The sequence below is a fragment of the Lethenteron reissneri genome, chromosome 38 (genome assembly GCF_015708825.2).
Source record: "Lethenteron reissneri isolate LAM-NWPU_2019-01 chromosome 38, ASM1570882v1, whole genome shotgun sequence".
NCBI lineage: Eukaryota > Metazoa > Chordata > Hyperoartia > Petromyzontiformes > Petromyzontidae > Lethenteron > Lethenteron reissneri.
Genome location: NC_083816.1, coordinates 8572486 through 8590993, shown reverse-complemented (window position 1 = coordinate 8590993; position 18508 = coordinate 8572486). Strand labels below are relative to the sequence as shown.

General features: G+C 47.4%; 1 protein-coding gene across 2 annotated transcripts in view; it reads left to right on the top strand.

Moving 5' to 3' along the window:
* LOC133351817 (sodium- and chloride-dependent GABA transporter 3-like) overlaps positions 1 to 18508 on the top strand; it is a 101231-nt gene that overhangs the window by 54857 nt on the left and 27866 nt on the right. For both annotated transcript variants that reach the window (XM_061567374.1, XM_061567375.1), the window contains 5 exons: positions 3803 to 3906; positions 4869 to 4993; positions 10628 to 10740; positions 14013 to 14150; positions 16093 to 16195. In XM_061567374.1, the coding sequence (XP_061423358.1) occupies positions 3803 to 3906; positions 4869 to 4993; positions 10628 to 10740; positions 14013 to 14150; positions 16093 to 16195 (583 nt within the window). The remainder of the gene's footprint in view (positions 1 to 3802; positions 3907 to 4868; positions 4994 to 10627; positions 10741 to 14012; positions 14151 to 16092; positions 16196 to 18508) is intronic.

Sequence of the window (18508 nt, the reverse complement as noted above, 5' to 3'; positions counted from 1 at the left end):
GTTTATGGGCAGTGCTGAGTCTATGGGCAGTGCTGAGTCTATGTGCAGTGTTGAGTCTATGGGCAGAGCTGAGTCTATGGGCAGTGTTGAGTCTATGGGCAGTGCTGAGTCTATGGGCAGTGCTGAGTCTATGGGCAGTGCTGAGTCTATGGGCAGTGCTGAGTCTATGGGCAGAGCTGAGTCTATGGGCAGTGTTGAGTCTATGTGCAGTGCTGAGTCTATGGGCAGTGTTGAGTCTATGGGCAGTGCTGAGTCTATGTGCAGTGTTGAGTCTATGGGCAGAGCTGAGTCTATGGGCAGTGCTGAGTCTATGTGCAGTGTTGAGTCTATGGGCAGAGCTGAGTCTATGGGCAGTGTTGAGTCTATGGGCAGTGCTGAGTCTATGGGCAGTCTTGAATTTTTGGTGCAGTGCTGCTCAATGTACAGGCCGAGTTGATTACAGTGGAGCGGTGCAAGGAGGGGGAAGAACCGAAAACGGGATTGAGAGAGACAGAGAGAAGACTGAAGAGGATGAGAGGGGGGGGGGCATGAAATGAGATGAGAGAGGCAGGTTGAGGTGGGACAAGGCCGTGGCGAGATTTGCAGACGAGCATCAGTCATTTGACAAAACAGCGGTGCAGTTAACGAGAAGCCTGTGGGGTTGAAGGGGGAGAGGCGAGGTGTGAAAAATGCATTGCCTAGGGCAGGGAAATTCAGCATTAGCGGTGGATAAAAATACACCCATTTCTGCAACGCGCTTTCCAGCAGCACGCCGATAACGAGTGCGGAACAATTCTGCGTGGGTGAATGCAAAGGGGACCGAGATTCAGATGTACATTACGTTCCCAGTGCATCTCTACCCTAACAGTAACAAATATGTATTCATATTTAACGCCATATGCAGCTTAAAAGCATCTTCTTTTGATGCAATCAACAGAGCCTCTGTCCTAGAATATGCCAGACTCGTTGTGCCATCAAGTGTTGCTAGCTGTCACCAGTGCTCGTGCTTGCTCTGGCAATGGATGTCAAATTAAAAGCGTGCAAGCAACTAATAAAATATATATATGAGGACTGCGTCAAAAAGGCCGAAAGGGAATGCAGGAGGGAGGAGTGTGGGGCAGTAGTTGGACATCTCCTGTAAGAAGAGCTTCATTGGTCATCGGATTTTTCCAGAATAAATAAAGATTCTAAATTCTGAGTTGGGCTAAGAGGACAGCATGCAATGGTCACGTTGTCATCTTGCCCGATTAACTTTTGCCACAATTGTCTGATTGCGATTGCAGTTCACGTCGTGAACTCGCCGGCTTCGCAAGCCAGCGAGCGCACGGGGTCTCATTTCCTGGACACGCTCATGCGTGTGATGATGCTGTTGATGTTGTGATTTTGTGAAAGTTCCACAACTCTGTTTGCCCGCCTGGCACAAGTCCCTTGCTGACAACCGTGCCTCCAAAATTTACCCGGTGTCTACCAACATGACTTTTTATTTTATTTACACGAAATGCACGGCATTGCATAATAACGTAAAAATATATATATACATGGAAACGCTGTTCCGTCCACAGCGATGAAAGTCGCGGACGCAAACGCAATGGGCACGGTGCAACGGGGCGAAGTGGAAGATAATTTGTGCTGCTGCGCTGCTGGCCCGCACCATGGGCCGTCATCACGTCGCCGCGTGCACCAGGCCTCACGTGTGACGCACCACGCTGCACCGATATGACAGCTCGCGTGTGCAGGCCGACACGGCCTCGCGTGTGATGCTCCACGCTGCACCGATATGACAGCTCGCGTGTGCAGGCCGACACGGCCTCGCGTGTGATGCTCCACGCTCCACCGATATGACAGCTCGCGTGTGCAGGCCGACACGGCCTCGCGTGTGACGCACCACGCTGCACCGATATGACAGCTCGCGTGTGCAGGCCGACACGGCCTCGCGTGTGATGCTCCACGCTGCACCGATATGACAGCTCGCGTGTGCAGGCCGACACGGCCTCGCGTGTGACGCACCACGCTGCACCGATATGACAGCTCGCGTGTGACGCACCACGCTGCATGATATGACAGCTCGCGTGTGCAGGCCGACACGGCCTTGCGTCACGTGCGGAATACAGAGAGCACAATATGAGAAGGAGAAGAAAGAGCACCAAACCTTTCTAAATTGACAGCTCTCATCTGACAATGGGAATTCACTTGCTGCGTTCACTCAATTATTTATTTGTTGACATATCAAAAAAGCGAATTGTAATTGAGCATTGTGCCTCTGTTTTTTATGTTTGCAAATAATAAATGGACAAATGATAATAAACATTTAACGATGTATTGATTCACCGAATGGAATTTATCATTATACTCAGGGTGCATGCATCAAATCGTATGTGTTTAAATGTATTATTTATGCAAATTGTATTTAAAATTATAAGCTCGTGTTGCGTTTTTGGTAAAACGGTGGACAGAACTGCACCAACGGTACAGAATTCTTATTTTTTTAAACATGCGAGTGAAATGATAAATAAGAGACAACAAAATACTTGAATCGTGACGCTGAACCATGACACTGCGACTAATAGTTTTGGGGCTGAATTGTTGCATGGCTAAAAAAATAGTACACGGGGAAAACTGCAAAAAACACCACGAACCAGCCATTTTTGGAAAAAAGGAAATTGCATTATTTAAATTGTATCTATGTATGTTGAACTTCTTTCGCATCGTACATAGCCAACCATGCTAATCGAAGGTTCGGGGGAAGGACAACAAACTAAACACTAAAAGCAGTTCTAAAAAAATTAGTTTCAAATTTCGATCATTAATAAGTGCATATCTCCGGTGGTACAATATCGGAAGAGCTTTCCAGACGGCCGCAGAAGGGCATCCGAATGCATGTGACGCAGTGACCGTCTTTGCCGTTGCTCGTTGTATTTGAAAATTGTCAGTTTTAATGAGGATAGAGTGCCGCCTTAGATTAATTTACCATATCTAATTAAACCTACGCATTTTTCAATGTGTCACGTGTGCATGGTGCCTTTCTGTAATGTATATTTATAGGTAGTGGGGGAAGTAGCCCTTCAATACGGGGCATGTATTGATTACGTGGTTTATTTTTTAGTCATGGATTACTGAACATTTGCTTTGCCTATGTGGGTTATTTAAACAAGGGGGTTGATGGGCCGATTATCAAGAATAGTGGTGCAGGCGTGGTAGCCAAAGGAATGGAAAGGATGTCACCGATCGAGCCGGGGCAATGAACTCAGGTCGTGTGTGAGTGCTGCGCGAGAGATGGTGGTGGCATTTTGGAAAGGACTTTATCCAGCAGTGGATTAACCATGGCTGCAGATGATGATGACAGTGGTATAGGAAATGAAAGCATGGGTTTATGAAGACGGCTGCCTCGACAATCAAATGGCTATCTTTCGATGGTGCTCAATTCCAATGGAAGTATTCAGCCAGTGGAGAAAATTCCACATTCCTATGCTGGAAACCAGTTTTTTTCCCCCGGTTGAGCATATATTGTCTTCCATCATCATCATTTCTGTGTATTTAAACGATACCTTGCATGCAGTACATCTCGAAGTGCCGGAGCAAGTAGGCCTACTACTTGCGTGGGTCAGTGAGCTTCCTGCTCAACCCGACAGAATGTCCTCTTGTTGACTGATATATTCAAGTCTGCTTTGAAGACCCATCTCTCTAAAGTGGCATTCCCGCTTTAGTTTGTTCGATTGCCCCTGTTTTTGTTTTCGTTTCCTGCTTTTCATGTATTGCGAATTGGGATCCTAGGATGCAATGCCCATGATACATTTGATTTTTTTTATCATCACTCCGGTCGCAGGTGTGGGTCGATGCTGGCACGCAGATCTTCTTCTCCTACGCCATCTGCCTGGGCTGCCTGACCGCGTTGGGAAGCTACAACCACTACAATAACAACTGCTACAAGTGGGTCGCCGCTGCAAACCGGCGCGCAAACACGCTTCACACGTGCCACCCGAGGTGTTGGTGTCGAGTCTTCAGAGCCAGTTTGCGTCAACCTTGCCAAAAACACGCCGGTCCACAGCGAACGCCGTCGTGCGAATATAGTAGGCACACTGTTGAAGAATTTTGTGGTTTGTGTTTCGAGGAAAGCGGTGGAATTAAAAGAAAAAAAACAAGCCTGCATGGAAGCATTTAGAGATAGAATTTCTACGAAACGAATGTTTATCAGCATGTTAAAAGAGACTGGCTGTACTATATAAAATTGAATCACGTGCGCATGTCTTTCAGCGTACCTAAATGTACGCACATGGATATGCACGTGCAGTGGCTACACGTGTGTGGTGGTTCACTTATGTTAACGAAATGGGTTTCAATTCCTGGTACAACACGCAATGATTCATGCCCCTCCTCCACCACCAATTTGGGAATTGCCACAAATCTGGGTCACAAATAGATTCCATCTCTGTTCCACATGAGGCATTGTGAGTGATCATTACTCCATCTCCAGGGGGTCGTCCCCTTGGGCGTATTCCCACCTTTGGCTACTACTCCGCCATTCGGCCCAACCTGCCCAGGCCCGCTTTCTAATCTCAGCAGTCAATGCGATGTCTTCGACTTGCATACGCTCTGCGATTGATGATGTATACGTATGTATGCTGTGATTTATTTCGCACTGTACGTAGCCAGCTGTGCTAATCGGAGTCGCCGGAGAAGGATAATAAACGAAACACAAAAATCAGTTCTTAATAAATTAGTTTGTAAATCTAGATGATTTAAAAAGCGCATCGCTCCAGTGGCTTCCTAATATTCGGATGGAAGAGCGTTCCAGACGGCCGCAGAAGCGCATCCGGTGCATGACACACGCGAGAGTGATTGTGAGTGAACGTGCCGTGCCCCGTGACCCAGGCGGGATCTCCCCCTTGCAGGGACTGCGTCATGCTCTGCTGCCTCAATAGCGGCACCAGCTTCGTGGCGGGGTTCGCGATATTCTCCATCCTGGGCTTCATGGCGTACGAGCAGAACGTGCCGATTGCCGAAGTGGCCGAGTCCGGTAAGGTCCCTGGAGAGGCCGGGGGTCAGGGACAGGGTTAGAGGTCACAAGGATGGGGAGCAAGGGGATGCAGGAGGAGAGAGGGCATTGTTGTGGAAGTTCATGTTGTTTACAACGAGCAGATGGAACAAAACATAAGTCGAACATATTCCGATTTAAAGCTTTCGTGACTGCAGGGATTCATCTTCCTGGTTCTTTCGGTAAAGTCAGGTGAAGAACAGGTCTGTCGGGGAGACAGCGTCTGACAGACGTGGTCTTCACCTGAGGACGGCTGCTTGCGTTGTGGCCGAAACGTCGTGAGAATTATTTTACTATGTTTTAATTTTATTATTTTATTACTTCCCTTCTACGTGACTTTACCGAAAGAACCAAGAAGTCGAACATATTCGTCAACAACGCCGTCTTGGGTGTTTTTTTTATTGTTTTTTATTTCAACTCTACGCAAGCCCCGGTACAGAGCAACGATCACAGAACAAGAAATGTTGGGGGGGATGGGGGGGTGGGCGCAGAAATTCCTTGAACAAGTCCGAGATCGGCGCGGGAGGGCTTGGTGAAGGTGGGATGGGGTAGAAAGGCCTCACTGCCCCACCCAGGTGAGGGGGGGGGGGGCTCTAGCAGAGAAGTGAAAGTTTATATAGCGAGGAGGAGGGTGACTGCGGGACTGCCTTGGATGTTAGACGTGAACATGGACAAAGTTCAGAGTTCTTCATTGCAAGGCCCGCAGGCCACTAGCGGCCCCTGGTGGCCTTTCGTGCAACCCCTGACGTAAACGGTGAAAACACCCCCCACCATCATCATCGTCATCGTCGTGCTGCCAAAGCCAGCAATGGTTTTAAGTGTGTGGCGGCCCTCACACTGGTGATGTCTCATCGGCAAAAGTGCCCTCCCGCCCACCTCTGAAAATCGATGAAGAACACTGACATATACTGTGCCATCCTTGCTGGATAAGGGCCATCCCCAACGCACAGCTTGGTATCGTTAAGGGGTTTTCCTTTTTTAAATCCTTTATATTAAGTTCACTTGCTTGCTTGCTTGCGCGCTTACGACCGTGCAAATCTTTCGGTCGTTTTTTAACCCACTTGCCGTGATCCAATCGAGCTGACATTTTGCACACAGACTCGTTGTGCGTGACAATTTATTTTCGTGAAAATTTTTTTCCAAAATTTTACACTTTTTAGGAAAAAATAAATTATATTTAATTACCAATTGGTTAATGGTGGCAGGCAATCATCTGACCCATAGGTGGCAGCCATATCAAGCCAGAGGACGAGAGGACTCTAGCCACCACGCATATAAAGGATTTATAGTGAAAAACTTTGTTTTTACCGGTTAATTTTTTCCCACTCGCGTGGCCTGGCCCCACCGGTTCACGAGGACGAGCCGCCCCTGACGAGATTCGTATCGTTAATACCCTGATAGCCGTTGCTCATTTAATTTGTCTTAAATTACGAGGAAAATGTGAGTGAAATTACCAACTCGCTGATTTAATTTATTGTAAAATTAAATTGCTAATTCATTAAATTAACGCTTTGTGAAATATTTTCCTGGAGTAATTCACAGTGTGGCGATATGTCGCCATCAATTTCACAGTTTTGTGCAATAAACTTCAATAATTTTTAGTGTAACAGATAGCGTGTGTGCCTACAATCGCTACAAATTGTAAAGTTGTGATTATTTAGAAAAGGCAGACTCAAATTGACTGAACTGCAATTGAAGAACGTTTAAGTGACCTTTATTTGTACTGGAATTAACACTGCAATCAAACGGATACAATAATGTACGTTGATTACCATTTGAATAACCTAACCGGCAATGGATACCCATTTAAATTTATATGCATTCATTAATCCCCCTTCGCACAAGAAGGGCTCACAAGTAAGGTGATCACATAGTTAAGGAATGAAACAGGATGAGGATTTCGCCTCAAATCTGTCTGTCTCCTGATGATGCTGGTTGTAATTACTGGCGAAACGTCATACTCAGATTGTAAATGTTGTGGATATGCTCTCCAACACACCGGTGTGCTGTACTAGTGGCGAATTGCCACGTTCTGTTTACGTGAAAAACATTACTAGTTGGCTGTCGGGTGGTGGCGACACCTTTATTATGGAGGATACAATAAAAATGTGCAAAACCATTAACAAAGCTGTGGGAAACCGATATCGCGACAAACGTCACATCGTGAAAAAATATATCAAGGCAAACCTAGTTTGTAACTATTTGACTATTTTTATTTTACCACGCAAATCCCACTGAGCCATGTAGCTCTTTCTTAGAAGTGACCTGGCCACAAATGATAACTCAACGAAGTGGCTTATCACGTGGAAATGTATAGCAGTAGCCTAACGCTCTAAGCTCACGTTTGTTTCTAAATGAGGGCAATTATCAGTGAGAGCGCAGTGCTTAGGTGGGTGCCGTGGTGTAACGCCGGCCCCTTCAGAAGGCCGTTTGCTCCATGGGTTTACGCTACAGATGCTCAGTTGCAGAGCTTTGCGCAACATCAATTATTGTGAAACTTGCCACTGGCGCCGGCTGGGCTATAGCTGGGTGTGAGATTTAATTCACTGCAACCCGAGTGGCCTTGCTAGGTCGGCTGTAGGACATTGGACATTGAGAGCCCTGCTGAATGAGGGCCCCCTCATGGGGGTATATTTATTTGACCACGACACATTGGCCTGGCACAAAGAGCCGTGGTGACATCGCCGCCACTTGGTGGCAAATTTGCTGTTGGTGTTGTTATATTTCACCATACTTCACCAGGCTGGTCAGTGCGGTTTGGTGAAGGTGCTGAATGAAAACCATCCCACACATGTTCATTCTAGCATTTTCTCTTACATACTTCACCAGAGTGGTCAGTGTGGATTGGTGAAAGTTTGGGTGGGCCCATGACTGATTAGAATAACACTTTCCATTGATTGACAACGGGCTATGCAGGTACCTTTTTGAAGCAGGTATGTGAAGCTCTTTTGGCTTCCAAGATACCCCAGCTGAATATGGAACATTTGAAGGCCACATTTTCAACCAACTGGAACAGTGCAGCTCTCCCCAATGTTTTTTTTCGGGTTCTACAGCGGATTGTTCAACCTAACGCCCGACGTTGTTCTCCATGTGCTGAGAACTTCTTCATGGTTATTCAGCCCAGTGTGTTCACAGATGTAAACTACTCCAAATATGCTCTCAGCGCGTGTGGAGCAAAATGTTGCACGTCAAAAATCGAACTCGGTGAGGAAGGTCCAAGCACGTGGAGCGAAACGTTGGACATGGCACCGGGCAGCGTGACCCGAAAACGCATCGGCGAGCTGCAAAGCACAACCGCAAAAACCAACCCAGTAGCGTAACTCTGACCATGCCACGTCTCTAAACAGAACCTCTTACAAGCCGGCCTCGCTCTTTGAAGCCAGACCAGCGGGCGAGCATACTTTATTGATGGTAATAATGTAATGAATGAGTCATTAGGATGTTGCATGTCCACAAAATAACCGCGTGGCGTAAATGCCTCCGCCAATCCTCGCGTTCTCAGACCGCGCAGCGCATCGGGCGAGAACAGCTTCTCACGGAGGGTCTTGAACGATGCTTGCGGTTCCAGCCTGAGGACGAGCAGAGGGCCCCTTATGCTTTTGAGCGAAACGCAAAACTTTCGCAGGACGTCCAGGCACGGGCTGCTTTCCGCTGCGCCGCGGTTGATTTAAGCGTCGTGCTCCTCCGATATCTTTGACCCCCCCCCCGCGCACGGCACCCATCGCCTTTGTAGAAACATGAAAGCGTGCACGTCCGTCGGTTATCATCGCCACGTGCGCGGGGGGGGGGGGGGGGGGGCTACGCGCAGGAAGAACCGGTTGGAAGTCCTTTGATGCGTCGACTTTTTTTTATTTTGTCCGTTTTGCAAATGTAAACCAGACGTTGTTGTCCTTGCTGCTGCTGCCACTGCCGCTGCTGCTCATTTCGTTAAGCGAGCTGTGTTCGATCATCCTAAGTGCCCCCCGCTGCTAATTGAAGAGGGCCTACTGCTCTGGGTTCCTGCAGGCAGATGGGCAGAGACCCTCCTAGCCCTTGGAGAGTGCCTAATCTTCGCTGGGAATCTAATTAATTTGTGGATTATAATGTTCGTATTACGCGCAAAAAGACAAGCGAGGAAAAATTGCGGAAAAGCATTCTAACGTGCGTGTGACTTTGGGAGTATTTTAACGAGTGGCATGGAAGCTGACTGGCAACAACTGTCAGGGCAAAACATGTCGCATAATTGCAAATGGTTCTTTAAAAACTGGGTTTGTGTCTTCCACGTTTTGGACAATCCTTTGATCAATGTGTCCGGTTTTCTCCAGGGTGAGTCCCTAACAGCAGTACAATATTTGACTCAAGTTTTGTTGGTATTGGATCATCATTATGAGCGGAATAGTTCTCCACCCTCCTGAATGGACAGAGCTGCTGCATCAAAAGCTTTTTACCTGAGTTGGAAAGCATTAATATTTTTGAAATGCTTGTTAATCCACTGTCCATGCCGTGTTGATTAATTTGGCCATACTTCACCACGCTGGCCATTGCGGGTATGAGAAGGTAGTGGGGGGTACAGTGGGGGGGGGGGGGGGGGTCACTGGACTGATTCAGATATCACTTACCACCGCCGGGAATCTTAACCATGTTTTCCAAGTTCATGGTGCACTGCGTCAAACACCGTGCCACCGCTCCCCGCCAATGTGCGTACATACAGGACTTAACAAAAACATTCATCGAGGCACAATTTTCAAAACAACAGAGGGGATTTAATGAACGATGTTAAATGTGCGGCTAAATAGAGACACTTCTTTATGAAGCTAATGTCAGCGGTGCGAGCCTATCACACTGCGGAAACCACACGTGTCATCATTCACTCCTCTCCCCCGCCACCTCCTCACGAACCCGGCTAATCGGCACGATTTGAGACCCCAATTCAATTCAAGAATCGCATTTTCGCGGTCGCAGGGTTTCCGTGACCCCAGGATTTCATTTCATAATTCCGTGTGAGCCACCAACCCCTTGCGTCTGTCAGTTGCAAGCTCGTGAGTACACAAGGGAGGGCTCATTAAATTTCGATTTAAAGCTTTCGTGACTGCAGGGATTCACATATAATGGATTATTTTTATTATTTTATTATTTCCCTTCTACGTGACTTTACCAAAAGAACCAAGAAGAGGAGGGCTCATTGTGAATTAAATCAACCAGAGACCCACGGCATTGAAGATAAGATACGAATGACCCATGACCTTTAACCCTTATGAATCCAAATGTGACCCAGGTGGCAGTGTCTGGTGAGTGTCCGGTGAGCGTTAACTGGCGAGTGTCTGGTAACACGACTATCGGTGTCACGTTCGAGTGTCACGTTCGGTGTTTAGTGCAGGTTCAGGTCGAGGGTCAGATGAGTGTCAAGTCAATACTGTCTGTAGGACAGGCTGCCCTCTAGTAATAACATATGTGTAATAGTAAACACATAGTGTGTGTTTATATAATTACCATGCACCAATAACTGCTCATGTCTGCCTGGTAAAAAAATATATATGATACAGTGTTCCACAATGGGCTCTCATCTACTTTAAAAGGTCAATGAATTGACAGATCCCGCTGAGCAGCAGCGATTTGTTTTCATCCTCTGCCACGCAGGACCCGGCCTGGCGTTCATCGCTTACCCCAAGGCGGTGACCATGATGCCGTTGTCTCCGCTGTGGGCTGCCCTCTTCTTCTTGATGCTCATCTTCCTGGGTCTCGACAGCCAGGTAACAACGGTGGCATTCCTGCCACCCGCAGTCGTGCGTCTGCCCCGAAGTTTAACGTCGTCGTCGTTACTCTTTGGTTCTTTCGGTAAAGTCACGTAGGTATAAAATAAAATAAATGAAATCACTCCCCCCCCCTCTCTATCTCTCCCCTTTGCTCCTCCCCCCTTTCTTACCTATATAGCCTCTTGTCACGGTAGCCCTTTCGCCCACTTCAGCAATTGTTTCTTGCTGTGGTTGTCCCACCTGATGACTACACTTGTATTGCGCCCGAAACGTCATGATTTAATTTATTTTATTTTATACCTACGTGACTTTACCGAAAGAACCAAAGAGTATGGATCCCTGCAGTCACGAAAACTTCAAATCTAGGTCGTCGTCGTTGCTGCTGATGTTTTTTTGCTCGCTCGTTGGCCCACGCGGCATCGTTAGTGTGGTTCTGAGTAGTCATCCTTCCTCCGAATTCATAACTCTTGTGTTGTCGCAAAACACCCAGTAACTTTGTGATCCGTTAACAAAAAAAATGCACTACCTGCCATGAGCCAGTGTGGTGACGCAGCCCAGTAATGGGCCCCGTCGCCGCATGTCACAGAACTTCAAGGTTCGAATCAAGGTGGCAGCCCTAATTAATACTGCCGGTGTCATTATCCTCATCATAATCCTCATCATCACGATTCATGGGCAGATAGCCCATAGTTGTCCACTGTACACTGTGGGCGTATTTGCGGTAAAAGTACGTGTCGTCTGCTTCACAGTTGGACGTCATTCTCAAGAGTAAGGCCATTGCGTGTCAGATTTACGGTCCAAATTTGACAAGTTTTTTTTTTATCTTACACTGAAAATTACACAATTGCATTATTATCCATAGCCATTATTACCTCCGCCTCCCCCCTACTATTGAAAACACTTGGCAGGACCCTCCTCAAGATGAGTCACGAGACTCAGTGAGGGTTTCCTCGGTAAATATGAGGAGTAGGAATAGTAATGCAATCTCTGATAAATGTTTGAGGATATCGACGTTGAAGTCATCAATTTTTGTTTATTTTATCTGAGTGACTGTTGTTCATTTGCACTGTTTCTGTACAACGTCTTGGGATGCGATCGCATTTAGAAGCTGATATATAAATCTAATTTGTTGTTGTTCAGCTCCATAGCTGATGGATTTTTTTTATTCAAGCCATAAAGAAAAGTCAACCAAATGGCACGTAAATTTCGATCCCATTTAAAGCACGCACTTCCGTGATGCCTGTAAGTCACAGTCAAGCTGAACTTAACGGCACTTAGAATATTAACGGCACATATGGCTGGCATCCTTAAAATGCGCACACAATATTCACGTTAGATCAGCGGTCCCCAACCCTCGGGCCACGGACCTGTACCGGTCCGTGTCCTGTTAGGAACCGGGCCGCACAGCAGCAGGAGGTGAGCGGTGAGTCCGCGCGTGGTCTGCCCCCATTATTTATTATTGACCATTTTCGTCCGCGCCTCTTTCCCAGCACTGCGCACTTGTCTCAGTCACAGTGTTGGTAAGCCCACAAGCTGCTAACCCCTAGTAGCCACAATGAGTAAAAAACAAACGTCGCTGGAGAGCTTCTTTGAAAAGGGGGAAATACCCAATGATGAACCCCCCCTCCCCTGGTCCGTGAAAAAAATTGTCTTCCACGAAACTGTTCCCTGCTGCCAAAAAGGTTGGGGACCGCTGCGTTAGATGGTGCAACTTCAATGCTTCTGTGTTGCAACACATCGTTGCAAATGTGACACGTAGACTCCTACCAAATTGTTAGATGCTGTGGATTGCTCTCCAATATACCGATGTGCTGAAGCAATAATACATTGGCCCGTGGCACATTTATTTGTTTATTTATTTTGGCTGCATCGGGTGGAGGAGGGTGTACGACACACGTGATCAAACCCAAAAACACATACTGTGAAACTGTTGCAAGTTGGTGAAAGTAGTGGCTCACACCTGCTCATGCCTCTCTGTCGCTTGGTGGAAGGGCTTGCACGACACGGAGGTTTGGAGAACCCACACGGAGGGTATTTTGGCCTACTCTTCTATGCCGTTGCATTTTCATGGCAGGGGCCAGTCTAACCGTCGGACAACCACTGTTTGACTTCTCCACAAAGGGATACTCCATTTATCAACCCCCTGGAGGAGGGATGATGATGGGCTGAGTCAACCAATCAACCCCCAACCAGGAAGTGATCTTGCGACCCGCATGCTCTACTACTGAGCCATCTGGCCAGAGCTCAGCAAACGAATATCAAAGAAGTGAAGCATTTATTTTGCAAATCATACGAAAAAAAGGTCACGAAAGCACTGCATATTAATTAGCCTCACGAAGGCAACGTATGTATGTGTATGTATGTTGAACCTCTTTCGCGCCATACGTAGCCAATCGGCGGTGCGGGGGAAAGGACAACAAACTAAACACACACAAAAACGTCAAGTTGGTGGGGCCATTCAGCACGGCCCTCGACTGCTTAGCAAGTTTTCTGCGGAGGGGGGCTGATGTGGGGACGGCAGTGGTGGCTGCAGGGGGGGTGGAGCAGGTAGACTCTAGCCATTGGCTGCTGGCCAGAATCCACGCTGAAGTGGAGAATGCGGAATGCCGCTGTGACCCCCCCCCAGCCAGCCCTGCTCATGCCACAAGCGTACGCAACTGGGGCAGCGGTTGGCCACTTTCGACGCAGTCGACCACCGCAGGTTGGCGGCGGAGGGCAACAGACCCCCGAGCGCTCGCCGCAGCTGCCACTGACCGCCGAGCTCAGGGGTCGGGCAACCCGCGCCCCCCCCCCGAAGCCACGCGCGGCTCTTTAAGGGAACGCTTCGTAGCGTCATCTGTTAAAGGGTCACCGTGCTCGTCAGCGGCGGATGAAGCTGGTGCCGGGGCATGTAGCATGATGTTAGTGGACGAGACTGTCATGACTGACGTGGCATGTATCCAGCTGTCAATAAACAAAGGGTTGTAAATTATTGCTATGATATGATGATATTGACGGGACACAATAATATCACAACATTTCAAATGGCACACTGGGCACTCGTACGCACGCAACCGTCTGCCCACACGCCCCATTGACAAAGACCACGAGCATCCTCTCTGTCTCTCACTCCCTGTCACCCAACTCCCACGGAAGCCTCTTCCCAACTCTCTCGCCTCCACGCGACGATTCACATCCCAACACGCCACAGCCACCGCCCGTCACGCACCCACCGATTGCACTCTCTCCCCGCCTGTCTCGGACACACTCCGACTCCGTTTCCTCCACAGTTCGTGTGCGTCGAGAGCCTGGTGACGGCGCTCACGGACATGTACCCGCACATTTTCCGGGTGGGCAAGAGGAGAGAGCTCCTCCTCTTGGTGGCCGCGATTGTCTTCTACCTCATGGGGCTCATCATGCTGACAGAGGTGCGGTGGAAATTTGCATCCCCCAGCCCTGTGTTGTCTTGTTGTTGTTGTTGTGGCTGCTGCTGTGGTTGTTGTTGTTGTTGTGAATGAGGCGATTTACCACGGCAGTCCGTATCGCAAAACTGAATGTGTCTCTTGAGTCTCGGCCGTGAACACTGAACCCTAAGAATCCATGAGGAACTATAGTCCGGCCCCTTTGAACCTCGGCCATTAACAACTGAACTCTAAGAATCCCGATGGTGCCTTAGTCTGGCTCTGTGAGCCTCGGACATTTGACACATTTTAACAATCGTGTGCGATGTTTCGCTGGAGATTTCAACCAGGTGGTGTTTTTTGTCGTACAAATTTGTCAAATTTCGTTTGTTTTCAACGTTGTGGTTTTACTGATAAACCAGAGCAATTGACATATTTGCACCCACGTGACAACTTTATTTGACTGGCTCTGTCGGGTAGTTGAGGGTTACAGCTCAAAATTTGACATGATACCTACACGATGATCTAACCCAAAAGGAACACATTTTGAATCGTAATATTGGTCTTGAGAGCCTGCGTTTAAAATAAATACGAAAATATTAATCAACTCGCTAAACACAAGAATGTAGTTTCAGTGACAAATGAAATATGGACTCGATGCCAGGATCTCGGCAGGGCGAGCTGCGTGTCTCCGACCCCTGAGCCACCCTGCGACCTCGCATGTTTGAATTTCCAAAACTTAAATGAATGAATTTCGATTTATATCTTTCGTGACTGCAGGGATTCATCTTCTTGGTTCTTTCGGTAAAGTCACGTAGAAGGGAAATAATAAAATAATAAAAATAAAACATAATAGAATAATTCTCACGACGTTTCGGCCACAACGCAAGCAGCCGTCCTCAGGTCGGAAAGACAGCGTCAGATGCTGTCTTTCCGACAGACCTGTTCTTCACCTGAGGACGGCTGCTTGCGTTGTGGCCGAAACGTCGTGAGAATTATTTTATTATGTTTTATTGTTATTATTTTATTATTTCCCTTCTACGTGACTTTACCGAAAGAACCAAGAAGTTAAATGAATGTGCCCATTAATGACTCCAGATTTCCACGACAGCGCACCGAACGGCGAGTCAGTTCGCACCGCGGAGTTGACGGCGACATTGCCGCTTGACCTCGTCCAAAGGGGAGGGAGGTGGACCACGAAAACCAAGGAGGGCACGGCACAGGCGGTGTTTGACAAACGATGAAACAACAAATATAAGTGTCACTGGACCGAAGCGGACGCGCAAGGGCATGTTTTATGTCGGCGGGCGCTCGCCGCAACTGGCAAACGTCGGAGACAACACGGCCACTGGCGTTCAACAGTTCACCGAAATTTCTGACTTGACTGTGAATTTTCGAAAGTCGAGGCTGAACCTTCAGTAGGGTGGTGTTCAGCCCCCTTCAGCCCCATCCCCCCCCCTCCTCCCCAAGTAATGCTACCCGGTTGGTTTGTGGTCTTGATGCCCGCAGTCACGCAGCAATTTCTACGGGAAACCAACAAGCGCACCGTGTGCGCTGCGGAGCTAATGCGCAAGGCCTTGGGATGTAATTTGCGTGTGCATTCACGTCCCCTAATCTCACACGAAATGCTTTAAAAACGTCCCCTTGCCTGAATTGTAAAAAAAATAACCATCTGTAATGAAAGGAGCCAGGTTGCCCAGGCCTGTCTCTACGACGGAGTGAATGCACCACGATTGGCCTTCACCTGCTGTTGCATCGGCGACGGTGAAATTAATTTAACATCCGTCCTCTGTTTGCCGCCGCAGTGGCGATCGCTCAATTTACGCGTTTGCGACAAAGCCTGAACACAATTAACCCAAATGAAAAATCACTTTCCCGTTGCGGCTGCTGTAATTAGATGAGTGTTTTCATTTATCTATCTGTCTGTCTATCTATCATCCCTGCCCCCCCCCCCCCCCCCCGTATTCAGGGAGGCATGTACGTGTTCCAGCTCTTCGACTATTACGCCGCGAGTGGAATGTGCCTCCTCATCGTCGCCTTCTTCGAGTCCGTCTGTATTGGCTGGATTTACGGTACGTGTCGACACCCATTGATGAGATTTCATGTTTTATTTTTTATATATACTTTAACGCGGCAGATGCGTCCCTGAAAAAGGGCCGCGTTCAGGGAAAAATGCGTGGAGCGAGAAGAATGCTCTCTGGTTTCTTTCGGTTAAAGTCTCATAGGTATAAAATTAGATTAAAATAACTCACGACGTTTCGATAGATGGATAGATGATTGCTTGTGTTGCAATCGAAACGCCGTGAGTTATTTTAATTTTATTTTCTACCTACGTGACTTTACCGAAAGAAGCAGAGAGTATGGATTCGTGCAGTCACGAAAGCTTCAAATCTAGCGAGAAGAATGTCCCCGTAAATAATGTAACGAACAAAGTTTGGTCAGATACGATGTACTACTACGCACAAGCAGTCAGATGGCGGGACAAATAACTGAGGGTACACCGCCGCGTTACTGTATCAGTCCACATAGTGTATCGCCGCACCACTCATCAGTGCAGGTGAAGAAAGTAGTTCGTCGTCGACCGCTTAGAAACCGCGTTAATAACGGTGGGCATTTCACGTTATAGCGGCATGCACGTTCAGCATTATAACGAGTTGCACGTTCCATGTTATAACAGGATGCACATTCCGCATTATAATGAGATGCACAGTCTACGTTATAACGGGATGCACATTCCGTGTTTTAACAGATGCACAGTCTACGTTATAACGGGACGCACATTCCGTGTTATAACGGGATGCACATTCTATGTTATAACGGGATGCACATTCCGCTTTACAACGGGATGCACGTTCCGTATTGTGCAAAAAGTGTTCCCGAATAGAAGAACCGCTTTATAGCGAAAACGTGTACCGTGAACGCACGTTAAGCGAGGACTTCCCGCATATATGTTTTTTGTCTCTTTAACTGCGATTCTTAAATATGTTATTGTTAGTTTCAATGTTAGGTTAGAAACACCTTGTCTGTGCTCTCCAGTTGCAGAGTGGGTGAAAAGTTGGCTAAGTTTTGCACAATCCTGGCCAGCCGGCTCCAAAACCGATCTACTACTACCCACGGCAGCCACAGCCAGTGTCCCTTTATACAGAAATCTCGGCAATATATTTGGAATATTTCAAATGCTATAGTACATGGGGAGGGGTTTTATTCCGTGTTTCAAATACCGTATTCTGCCGATTCTAAAATGTAAGTAATGCACACCGCAAACCTTTGGCCCATGTTAAGACAGGCGTATGATTCTAAGTCACAAACATAGCGGCATCATCGAGCAATTGCCACTTACAGGAGTTCATTTCTGTCAAACTACCAGCGACACGTGGCAGCGAATTGATGAATGTTTGCGGATTGCCCTCCAATGTCGCGGTGTGCCCAAGCAACAATTATCAGCGCATTAGTTCATTACATGAAGGCTATATTTATTTATCTGTGTCAGGTAGTGGAGGGTGTACGACACACATTGACACTGCGCTCACATGGCTATCTGACCCGAGCATCAATTACGAATCAGACGAGGGTCTATTTAACAATTTGGAACAAAGACACACACAGTGGTAATAGTAATAGGTGTTTACCCTTTTAACTGGTACAAAATCTGACACCTTTATACAAGGCATCATGTTTGCAATAATCTCAACACAAGAAGTCAAAATGCAAACAAAAAGCAACAACTCTGATGATGATAATGATATGCACTGTCCTTGAAGTTGATTGGTCCACACCCGAGACAGCTTTCTTTAGAGCCTAGTCTCCATTGGTGTTGGATCAGATGACGCCAAAAGGCATACAACTCAAAGACAGCGCACTATCAGAGTATTGAGAGCTCGGGGTAAGCATTTTTTTAAAGGGTAAAAACCTATTACTATATTTCGCCACTGGTAAAGGATGTCTCATAGTGTAAATACACACACAGTGCTCTGTTAACTGCGTTGCAATTGGAAGAGACCATGCTACCGACATCATGAACTTTCTTCACGCATTGCCGAGCAATGTAGCACTTACACAAAACGGTGACGAAGTGAGCTGTTCATAATTCCTGACGGCTAATTAAAAACTGCAGATATATAACTGTCCTGGATACTTCCGCTCGAGCAATTAGCAAATTGCCTGGGCTAGTGTTTACAATGCTGGACACACGTGGCCTCGAAGTTCAACGTCTCATCTTGTACCAGAGCCAGTTTGAATGAAGCCGACAGTTAATTTCCTTCATTCTGCCCCGGTAATTTCTCGAGGGGTTTGCCTGCGAATGCGGTTTCCTGCAAAGCGGACACCAGAGATCAGTCTGAGATCATACGCCAGACTTGGCGATTGTGCGTCGCATGTGAAAATTA